Source organism: Leptonotus elevatus, chromosome 6 (assembly GCF_054856555.1).
Source record: "Leptonotus elevatus isolate MCC_2025b chromosome 6, RoL_Lele_1.0, whole genome shotgun sequence".
NCBI classification, from domain to species: domain Eukaryota; kingdom Metazoa; phylum Chordata; class Actinopteri; order Syngnathiformes; family Syngnathidae; genus Leptonotus; species Leptonotus elevatus.
In genome coordinates this window covers 8,271,968-8,284,099 of record NC_141244.1, presented here as the reverse complement: position 1 = coordinate 8,284,099, position 12,132 = coordinate 8,271,968, and the positions used below count along the sequence as shown (strand labels likewise).

The following is a 12,132-nucleotide window of genomic DNA, read 5'->3' as shown; positions in this document are numbered from 1 at the left end:
CTGTAGGAGTGAAAGTTTGAGCTGAGAGTCCAGCGGTATGCTATGCGCTGCAGCTTTTTGCAAGCCACTAGCCTACAACCATAATGTGAGTTACACCTTCCAAACAAATCTTCCTTCCACCAATTCGCTATTTAAACATCATACACAATACATATACGGCTAAACTTGTGACTAGGATAAAAGTTAATTTTGCAATTGATGTCACGCATTGTCATCCATCCATCTATCTATCTATCTATCTATCTATCTATCTATCTATCTATCTATCTATCTATCTATCTATCTGTCTGTCTGTCTGTCTGTCTGTCTGTCTGTCTGTCTGTCTGTCTGTCTGTCTGTCTGTCTATCTATCTATCTATCTATCTATCTATCTATCTATCTATGTTCCATTATGTAAATTCATATTGCACATATTTGTCTGACCACTTTCTTTTTTTACTTGACATAGTTAGCACGAAGGTAATTACAATAATAAAGAAATTACAAAACATTATCACAACAGTCAAAAGCCGACTACTGAGAGCGCCAAATTTCCTGCAGCATAGCTAAGCCAAGAGGGTCGGGTGTGTGTCTTGACCTCCGTTGAGCCCCTGACACTGACTCACCGAACCTCAGGGGTTCGATCGAACCCAGGTTAAAAACCACAAGAATGGTTGTTTGTCTATATATGCCCTATGATTGGCTGGCGACCAGTCCAGGGTTTCACCTGCTTCTTGTGCATCTGGGATAGGCTCCAAGCTCACCCATGACCCTAGTGTGTACAGTATTACTGGTACAGCAAACGGATGGCGCTTTGAATGCCATCACTTTGTGCAGAGGGTTAAGTACTATTATTGATTTACTTAGCTAACAGCATACAGCTTCACTTATGACTGTCATGTGCTTGGTAAACATTTGAACAAAGAAAACAAATGCTTTGAAGAGCTATAAAGGAAGGAATTGTCTCTGGATAAAAATAAGTGATAGTCTCACAAACTCTTTAGTTTAAAGCAAGGACACACGCATTATGCACGAATGCTGCATTTGAGGACGGTGGGAACAATGGGGATTTAAGTCTGCAAGGGCTTCCCGTAAAATGCCCACACCCTAGCCCCAAAAAAGTGGTGAAATATGTCCTGCTGTTTTCACTGGCTACATATGTGCTCGAACACCTTTATCTTTTGTTCAGAATCAACTACTTATCACAGGTAACTGACACAACTTAATCGGATTCATTCCCGCAGCGCCACAGCGCTCACACAGCCGGATGCTGAGCATTTATGGCACAGCACTGGACGGTCATTGGATAAATGCTGGGCTTTATCACGCCCATTGGACGCTCAGTGTCTCTGGAAGTCTATGGGCATGTGGGTTGGTCTGAATGATGGTTGGATGATCTGTCAGAGGCAGAATCCCTCTTTGATTGACAGTAAAATAAGCAAAGATTTTCATTCTGTTGTGCTGAACTGATCCAGTCACATGAATGATCTCCAGCAGCTTTGTATTTGTTAAAAACAACACACAATCACTGCGGTTTCTTTCTCCATCAGGCACCGGTAGCTTCTCCCTCCGAGTCACAATCTTCACACTCACAGCCGGTCACACAGTAGCCTTGTGCAGCAGCTCCACCTGCTAGTAAGCTGCACATCATACACAGTCACTATAAATCAGCTTGTGTTACGCGGAGTTACTTATTTCGAATAACTAAATTAATGTTGTAATAAATATGTTTATAATCAAGTATATTAAGTTTTGCTATTCACGGTGTGTGTCTCTATGGAGGTCGTCAATGTCGATTGTCATCAGATTCGGGAGTGTTCCAGTTCAGTTCCAGAGGCACTCCGCCTCCCGTCGCTTCCCATCGTTGATGACGGCCAACTTTCGCCAAGTCCACAATGACGCGGAGCTTCTAATAAGTACAAGGACTGAGCACAGACTGATGCACGTTTACGTCCATCGATCGAGGTGAGTACAGACGCCAGACAGCCCCTCTTATTTTGTGTTTTTAGGCTTCGCGTCATCAAGCACTCGGCGAAAGTTGGCCGTCATCAACGACGGGAAGTGCCCGGCTCTAAATGTATGCATGTATGTATTAGGACATTTTGTTCATGTTTTAGATTTTCAAATAAAAACAATGAACAATGACAATTTGGGGATGGGGGGTTAATAGGAAACTTTAAAAATTGTGTGTGTATGTGTGCACACGTGTGTGTGTGAGTTACGCGTGTTAATATGTTAATGTCCATGGTAGAATAGGAGCTGGTCGATCTGCCCTATTCTCTGCTAGACATTGTTCCGTATGTAGAATAATCATGCTCATATATTCACGGTAATTCGTTATTCTGCGAGATGGTTTCCAAAGGTTTCTGAGAATCAAAATGCCATGCTTATACTTAGGTCTGCTACCGGTAATTTAGCACACTCATCTTAATTCATATTCTGACAGCACGTACGTCTGTTGTCATAGAAACACATCTGGTGCAAACTTTGAAGGGAAACTTGCCATTAGAAGGAATAGGGCAAACCTGCCTGCATCAAACAGAATTTCAACTTAGAAAATAACTCAGCCACAGTGTCTTGAAGCAAAAGGAGACATAGAGCAGCTGCCATATTACTGCCTGATTAAGTGTTAACTGTTAAAACTTTAGCGGTTGGATCAGTATGCAGATCTGCAATACCGTGTTCACCCTCCTTCACTATGCCGAAAAAGGCTGAATTCACACTGCAGGGTGGAATGCCTAATTCAGATTTTATGTAAAATCTGATCTTTTTATGTATTTGTTCATATTACATATATACATATTACTGAGACTTCTAATGCCAACAGAATGTGCCTGTCAATTGACACGCATGCTCACAAAACATCCAATCTATATCCACATATGAAAGAGGCCCAATCATCGGAACTATACTGTTCACCTGTCTCCAAAGACAAAGACTTCAGTAAGCAGGACGACATTGAATAAATCTGACTATTCTAAGATTCTGCATCTTATTTTTGTTGTACATATTTTGCCGCGTGGCATCGCAGTATTTTTTCAAGTGTTAATTTGTACTATTTCTACGTGTGTATTTCCAACAGGATGGTTTGCAGTTTTTGTTTTCTCTCTTGTATGAGTATGAGCGATATGTGCAGTGGACCTTATGAGTGATAAAAGTTTACATTTAGTGGATGCAGTGTATATCAGGGGAAGTGGTATTGTTTTAATCTTCACTTGTTAAGTTTCCTAACAGGATTACAGCAAAATACATGCCCATTCCATTAAACTGTACCCACATTCAAGCTGCATCCCAGGTTGATTGGTGCCAAACAGTTCAGAGAGACTTATTATGTGCCATCATCCAAACTTCGTGTCCACATAGCTGATACAGGTTGCTGCATTAACATAATTAGATTCTTGGCAATATCATTAATCAATTTATTTTTTTAAGTCTTGGGTGTGACACTTCACAGTCTGGTCACGGCTGGCGGCGTTATGCTTGTGACACCTCTGATATGTTGGAAGCCCATAAATTCAAGGGTCGGCTAAACCCTCTTTCTGCATCCGCCCTTCACACACAGGACAGTGAGCTGGGAGAAAGCTGTGAAAATACCGAAATAGAAAGGAAAGGTGCTTTTATAGAGGCTGGCACGAGTGCCATGTTAAGTGTCTTTTTTTTTTTACACTTCACTACATAATGGTGACACCGGAAGTGAAAGTAAAATTGGGGGTTGACCCACAACGGAACATTTTCTGAGGTAGTATCAGAGGTGAAAAGGAGGCATGATGGTTGATGCGTTCATATCGTATGGGTCACACCAACCGCTAGTGAGGATGTTGCCATGCATCTAATTATGGTATCTGTTTGCGGGAGCCCACATCAGACATGCAAATGGCTACACAGACACAGGTGAATTCGGTCTGTCTGCCTCTGAAAAGCCTGTGTCTAACGTGTCCTTGTCAATAAAATGGCTGATCTGATGAAAGTAATGGCACATATGGCACGCTACGCTTTTATCTACACCATACAGTGGTCTAAGCACTTTACAAAGTCTCACATACAGATTGGACTAGATCATATGACATTAAAAAAAAGTTGACCAGAGACCTCCAATCTGAATAATTAAAAAATTGCAATGACAAAAAAGTCTGCATGTAAATCAGGCTACTTCCATCTAAAGTAATAACTTGTTCTTGTCGGAGGATTAACCTGTTAATCAGTCAAAAGGAGTACTATGTTGACAATTGCAAGTGCAGTCCTGAGTGTCTTTACTTTTGGAAAACTATAAATCTGATGAAATATGGTGAGTACCTTGGTGGAATGAGTATGAAGCTAAGAGACAAGACGATTTCTAATGTCTATATTTCTCAATTGCAAATTGTTAAAGGAAAAGGACAAAATATTGGGTATTGAGAGTCTTGCTGTCAGGTACTTTGGGTGAAAAAAGTTGGAAGTTGTTTGGAGTGTAAAATACATTTTGAGTTAACTCTGATATTAAAGCTATTGAACGCAAAAAATAGAATTTTGAATTGCTACTGCCATCTGTGGCTGAAAAATGAAACTGCATTTTCCCTTCTTCACGTACAGAATACGCACATGACGTCACATCCACAGAGGGCGGGAAATTCAAACCCGAATCCAGTCTGACGTTTTAGTCGTAAATGGTCAAATAAAAAGGCTATTGTAAAGATGTTTTTGGGAAAATTGTTACAAAGTGCAGCGTTAAACTACCGGTATAAGATTATTTCTGAGGTTGTGTTATGAAATGGTGTTATATTGGTGTGCAGTATCTTGAAAGGTTTTATAAATACTGTACATAACTTGGCCAATTCATATCATTGTTTGATCTTCTTGTATATCTTTGAAGACCAGATAATGCAGACTCAAGTGCAATAATAAGGTAAAGGGTAATTGGAATTTCACTAGTATAGCACCTTTTTACCGCCATTTAAAATGTGAATTGACTTATCATTGGACTTGACTTGAGATAACCTGCAAATTAAATTCTTCACTTGCCCAAGACAAATTGACTTGTGACTTGCTTGTGACTTACTCGTGACTTGCACGTCACTGCTTTTAGTAACACAATTGACTGAATTACAGCATATACCGTCCAGAAGCAGTAACAGAAGAGGTATAGAAAATATATTGATGAATGGATTAGTTGGCAATATAAAATGTGATTAATAAAAGTAAGTCAAGACAGTTTCACATTTAAGTTCAAATGTTGGAAGAGGATGTATTGTATCAAGGCAAATCCATAGGTTTATGGAGAACAATTTATGTTCTCTGTGCGTGTATTATTGGGAACATTTGCTTATTACACAAATTATCCTAAAAATCCTCTGTTTGCCTGTCTCTCAACCATACTAAATAAGTTTCCTATTCATTGAGTTTACTGTCACATGCATTCTAACTGTGAATCCTCATACATTTGGTGTTACGGTTATTACTGTGAGGCCAAAGTCAGAGCTGGGGCATGGGAAGGGGGGGGGGTGGGGGGGGGGGGGGGTTGAGCTCAAGAGTAAATGAGACATAAGAGTGATTATAGTCTAACTCTGCATAGACTGATTGATTAAAATTGAAATACCATGACAAACATTTATTTCTGTAGTTTAATTAAAAAATTCACTACATACACAGAGTGAAATATATCAAGAATTTATACTAATGTAGGTACACAGAAGCGTCAGGTGTTTGATGCTCTGCCCCAGATCATGTCGAAATGTCCCTCAGCAGGATACTGAAGCCCATGTTGCTCCTTATGCTGGATCCTCAATCAGTGGGTGAATGAGGAGAGTGTTAAAGCCTGAGTACCTCACCATTTAATTCATTACTTAAAGTTCCCTTTTGCATGAATTAATGCAGCAATGTGGTCTGGTGTGGAGGTAATCAGCCTGTGGCACTGAAGAGTTATGGAACTCCAATTTGGTTTGATAGCAGCCTTCGTCTTGGATGTGTTATTGGGTCTGGTGTCTCTAATCCTGCTTCTGACAACACCCCATACAGAATGGCTCAGATTTGGTGGGTTCATTGGCCAATCAAGTATAGTAATATCAGGGTCATTTAAGCAGCTTTCGGTACTTCCAGCACAGTGTTGGCGTATCAAAGCAGCAATTTCTATAATTCTTGTCAACAGAAAAAATATATATCAAGCGCTGACTTTGAAAATACAAGCAACCATTAACCACCACTCTATGTAGAAACATTAGTCTAGGGGTAGGGAACCCTAGTCCTTGAGAGCCACTGTCCTTCCTGCCTGTTTTCGATGTCTCCCTCCACCAATTTGATGAATAGGATCGTTATCAGGCTTCTACAGAGCTGGCTGATGAGCTGATCATTTGAGTGAGCTGTGTTTGGGGAGGGAGACATCGAAAACAGGCAGGACAGTTGCATTTGAGGACCAGGGTTCCCTACCTCTGCTCATGTGTTTAAGCAACTCTTGATTGTGTGCCTGTTTTACTTTTCCCCCCAGACACTGAGTTCCCAAAAGTAATGCAAAATTTATCTTCATCTGAAAATAGGACTCACTGTGCTCTTGTTCTTCTAAGCCCAGACGTTTCTGACTTTGGCCCTTCCAATGTGCGTAGAGAGATCTAGGCTATAACATACAAGTTGAACTTTTGTTTGTTGGAAGTGAAACACAACACATTGAAAATAAACGTGTTGCCTCAGGACTGAACTCAACATATTTTTGTACTGCACAGAATTTTGGTACAGAAATGCATCTTCATCTTATAGTGTTTACTTGTGCAGCACTGGCAACGCAGAGTCTCGGCAGCAACACTAAACTCTCAGGTTACATCTCCAATAAATAGCAAAAGTGATGAGCTCAGCTATGGGAAACACAACCCTGCATTATCAGATCTTCTTATTGAGCGAGAGAAGCACAAGATCCTGTTAAGGAATTGGGATTTAACTGTTATTCTCTAGGGTATGCTCTCATGTACGGAAAACCTATAGTGTAATACTTAGTACTCTACAGTTAGAATAAAGATTGCATATATACAAATTCAACCAAATGTTAATCCTTTAGATGTCGAGTTGTGATCTCCACTGATTGGGTGTTCAGAACTGAAACCATGTGATGACCCTGGTTAGAAGAGAGTTGCAGCTGTATGTACTCGAATGTGGAGATGGAACGAGAAAGGGAATAAAAAGAGAAAATAAAACGCCAAATTGCAGTGTGACCTCCTGTACTTTGTTTCGTCTACCACGGATAACAAAATACTGCCGGTATTTGCATTGTGCGAAACAACATCGGTTTGGCAACGAAACTCCGGAAAATGGCATCAGCTAAGAGACATGCTTACGTGGCACAATTTAAACTGCAAGCTATCAGTTGCGCGGTTGTACATGGGAATAGAGCAGTCGCAAGATAATTCCACATTTTTAATCCATGGTTCGGAAGAGGAAGAAGCAAGAAAACGAAGTTGAGGCTTGCCATCATTCCGGGAGGATTAACTCCAACTGGTCATTGAAACTGGGCTTTGAAAGTAAAGTTGCGAGAAGCATGGGAGCGATCACTAGCTGCGTTTCCATTACAGTTTTTCGCAAAAATAAAAGCGATATTGTACTATTTCGACTTGCCGGTGTTTCCATTGAAGAACTCGCAGTTCTGTAGTAGGTGCTCATGATGTTTACGGAAGACAGACGCCCGGAGTTGTTAATATTACATTCAAAACATCTCCCTCCCTTCATTGGGCGGGTTCGGCCATATGGCGTTGGTGTGTGTGCGCGCGTTTATAACTCGTGTTATGGTGCAGACGGATGGATTTCAACGACGACATGCGCCGTATGCCGCTCGTTTGCTCGTTGCCCGGGGCACCGGCCATTTCTCATGCAACGATATGAGACGTGCGTTGAACGGCGGCATATTGGCTGCATAACTGAATTGCTTTGTGCTTAAAAAGACTTGTTATCCCCTCCGGAGGCAGCTCCGACATGGAAGCGAGTGGCCCCGTACTTCCTACTTCCTTTCCTCCGTGACCGGGCGGGGGTCACATGACTACAGGGAATGCGCAAAAAGTGTTTCCATTACACTTTTGCGAAATACTTCTATTTCGAGGCGTCTCAAAAACCACCTCACAAGAGCGTAAAAACTTTTTTGCGATATATTCGAGTTTTTTCTAAAATCATCTGTTTTCATTACCAGCTTGCTTTTGCGTAACTTGCCTTTTGCGCAAAACTGAGGGTAATGGAAACACACCGAATTAGAGAAGGCGAACACACTCTACCAAAACAAACTGAGAGACGGCGCCGTCTGGACAAGGTACGCCACAGTATGTGAATGGATTGTGGACGTCTGGGTTAAAGTGTCTGATGTTTTTCATTGTTTTACTTTCTTCTCTATAAGGTAAGCATTATTAATTTCGGCCAGAATTATCCAATAATATTTTCTCTTTAACCACCGCAAAGCACTTTCTGCACTTTATGCTTGCAGTTTGTGCTTTGGGATTGTGTATTCACGTCCGATCGGTCCCGATCCATTTTTTTCCACTTATAATCCAATATGACAGCCTTATTTTATTTGTATTATTATTTTAATATAAAATAAGTGCAAAAAATATGGAGTCACTGAGTAATGTTACAACATTTTTACTCTGAAAATTCACTAGAATGCGCGATATGTAATGCAAAATGGCACCATTTTTTCGAAAGCTCCACCCCCCCTCAACGGAGTCCACCCACCCAAGTATATTTAAAATCTGCGGGAAACACTGCGACCCTTCATCAGTGTTCAACTTGCACATTAGTGAATGGTATTGGTCGAGTCTCTGTCCTCCCTGCTTCCTCAGTAACCACACAGACTAGTTAGTCTCATTCTTTCTACCAGTGGGGCTGTAGTCCATAGGTACCATAAACAATCCAATGATCAACTCTTCTGCTGGAGACTTCTGCACAGGCACTGCTAATGAACCTGAATACCATCCATGCATTTAGGAGCAGCAGAGCATGCATCTGATTAATCTTTGTGCTAATTAGAGCAATTAACCTGTCTGCTAGTGAGCTCTGGAGCCTGATAACGTTGCATGAACTTCATACCCCTTTATATTCAATCAAGTGCAGCATACAATTGTGCCAGCTAATAGCAAAGCTTCCTGTACAACAGCTGTGTGTTTAATACATTTTGAGAGTGACATCTCAACGTGTGTTCAGTCAGAGAGTCCACTGATTATACACTGATATTATATTAGACTGGAAATACAGTAAATCCATTACAGGATAGAGTTGTCATATCATGCCTGAGATCAAGTTCTTCTTCTATGAACTCCCTGCATTCTAACTGGTCCCACTTTATAAATGGAAAACGAGTCCAAAGAAAGGGTTACATGCACAGTCATCTTTTGTGTTCAGAACTGAGAGATTTTGCTAACATCTCATTGTCATGCATGCATGCATGACAATGATTTTAGGCTTTAAGCATGTGTGACTTTGGAGGTTGGACAATAGTGAAGAAAAATAAAAAGATGCCATTAGCTTGGAGAAATGCCCTGATGTGAAAAGGTCTTGGGGACACGACTCACAGGCTGCATGGAGTTTGAGCATGCACTGCCAGCTGATTTAAAATGTTCTAAATGCCACAGTTAAGTGTCCTCATGACAAACAGGGCAAGAGGTGCAACCATTGTAACTTGTCAATTGGCTTGTCTCACAGTCAGTAAATTGCTGGCAAAAACAAGGGCTGGCTAGGGAGAAAATATTAGGATGGTTTATAATCTCAATCATTTTTAATTATGTTCATTGCCAATTTTATTTTTTTAATTTGACCCGAACAACACTCACACTTGTGGACTTCCCAGCATCCCTAGCAGCATTTTTTTGTTGTTGCAATTATTATTATTTTTTAAATAGTTGTTAAGAAATATTTGTTTATGGTTCATGCAACGTTGTAGCAGCACTAGAAATTGTGTGTGTTTTACCCATGTGTTGTTCTATCATTTTGTTTATACTGAGTTCTGTTTATTTACTCCCGCCTGTTTCCACTTTATTAGGCTCTTCTGCAGTTAGTTATTGGCTAATGTTTGCTCAAGAGCTTCTGCGCCAGGCAAGTTAAGGTGCCTCTGACCATATCCTGTGCAATTCAAGATCACCACAATATGAAATCTTTCTTCCAACAATGCAAATGCCAGAACATCCAAAGAACCAATATTTCATACGTAATAATTAGACAATGATGTGTGCATGATTATTTCAATGTAACCATACCAACATGGATGGCTATAATAGTTTTTTGTTGTCATAACATAGTGTTTTATTCATCCTGTCACCAAACAGTAGTACATTTATTCAACATGCTCATCTCAATATTCAACAAACATACTGATCGGCATCAGAAAGGCACAGGCTGAAGTAAAGCTTATTTAAGCCTGGCCGGTGGCCAGTATTCTTTTTGTTTTGTTTTCTCTTACACTTACACACATTTTACACACTCAGCTATTAGTTTGGACATTTAAATAAACACAAACACAAAACTGAAAAAATAAATAAATAAAATAATATATGATTTAAATAACACTTTTACCAGAAAATCCATTATTACAGAATTTAATTCATTATTTTACCGTCATCAAAAATATCTATATCATATTGAGACTCCTCAATTACAAATAACTTTTGTATGTAGCGAGGAAATTATTAAGTTTTTGCTATAAACATTATTTGCATATATTCATAACATAAGTCTTTTAAATTCATGTTTGAGTTTAGAAAAAGTAAATATCCTTAAGGCACACCACAGTGAACTTTTGAAACACCAATATTACTATTTAAACAATATTGCTGCTTATTATTCAAATAACTTCCTACCCATGATTAGGATACACCCTTTATCATACTTCTCAATTTTTCCAAGTAATTGTTAGTGATTTATCGCAACTAACACTTTTTGTAGGTCAAGATACAAACCAATAGAATATTCATTGTTTTCATTCACATTTGCAATATCCTCTACTATTTGCAGTGTTTGTGTGTGCTGGGGGTTTATAACCTCCACCCTCCCAAATAAACCTCCTGCCACCCCCTTGCTACCACAGGCAAAACTGTCTAGAACCGCCACTGCTTAACGCTTTGGCTCCCAACTTCACTGGTATTGGCGTCAACATACTCTACTGGCATAAGTCATACCAGATGGAAAAAACAACAACCAAAAAACGGGGTTGTAGCACAATTTAAAAGGCCACGACACGTGCATCACGCTAGCGAGACTCAGGCATTATGTACAGTCCTTGCCTTCAAAACCGAAGTGAAATATTATGTTGGCGGAAGCAACTATCAACAAGTTGTCATCTTGTAAACATCACCACGCACTGCATTTGAAGCAACATAATAGCTCCAACTAATAATGTTGTCATAAAACTTATGACCAAAGTTATTAGTGACTTAATTTTAAGATAAAGGAAGTCCAAAGCGCGTTGGATAGTGTAGATCGAGTACACGTTGACGTGCTAGCATAGCGAAAGCAGTCGCGGGCAGTGTTCTCGTACTTACTAAAAACAAAAACAAAAGCGTAGCGTCTCACCAACCTGTTTTGCTGTGAACGGTGCTGTTATTTAGTACTGTCGGGGCATGGTCCGGCTCATAAACGACGTTGTCCTCCTGGCCGGATCCTGACCACAGTCTGTGGGAGATCACGTCCCTGACAGCCCTCGCGCCGCTGCCCGTCATCGACAGTATGTAGTCCATAACTACTACAAAACTTCACTAAGAACTACTTTTGGAAGTGTTGCAAACGCCGCGGTCATCCACCGTTTGGAACAAAGCCCCGCTGGTGCTGTCAAAAGTTTCAGACAGTCCACACATTCCTAAACAGGAGCAACATTCGTCCGCACGCACGCACGCACGCACGCACGCACTTTTGCTGTGCCGAGTGGAGTCCAGCTGTGCTACGCGGTTCAGCAGCAGGCTGACTGTTTAAAGCGTAACGGCAACGACATAAGCATGTACATTTCAATAAAATATTGGTACACATACTATTGTTTAGCTGTTGTTGCCACGAACTAAAAAGACTTAACCGTACAAAACATGTTGCACATGAATGAATAAATAAATGAATTCATCTTAAGGGGTTTCTTTGCTTTTATTCTAATTATTCATTATCAGACCTTTAAAAAAAAAATCAATATCCAATTCAGCTAATAACCTACCAACATTTTGCCACAAAATAATGGCT

At 40.3% G+C, this 12,132-nt stretch overlaps 1 protein-coding gene across 6 annotated transcripts in view; it reads right to left on the bottom strand.

Moving 5' to 3' along the window:
* oxr1a (oxidation resistance 1a) overlaps nt 1-12,132 on the bottom strand; it is a 163,163-nt gene that overhangs the window by 41,849 nt on the left and 109,182 nt on the right. Inside the window, exon 1 of one of the 6 annotated variants that reach the window (XM_086077601.1) lies at nt 11,486-11,792. The exons of the other annotated variants lie outside the window; for them this stretch is intronic. Coding sequence (XP_085933727.1) covers nt 11,486-11,645 — 160 coding nt within the window. The 5' untranslated portion in view covers nt 11,646-11,792. Of the gene's footprint in view, nt 1-11,485; nt 11,793-12,132 lie in introns of those variants that run through there. 6 annotated transcript variants of the gene reach the window in all.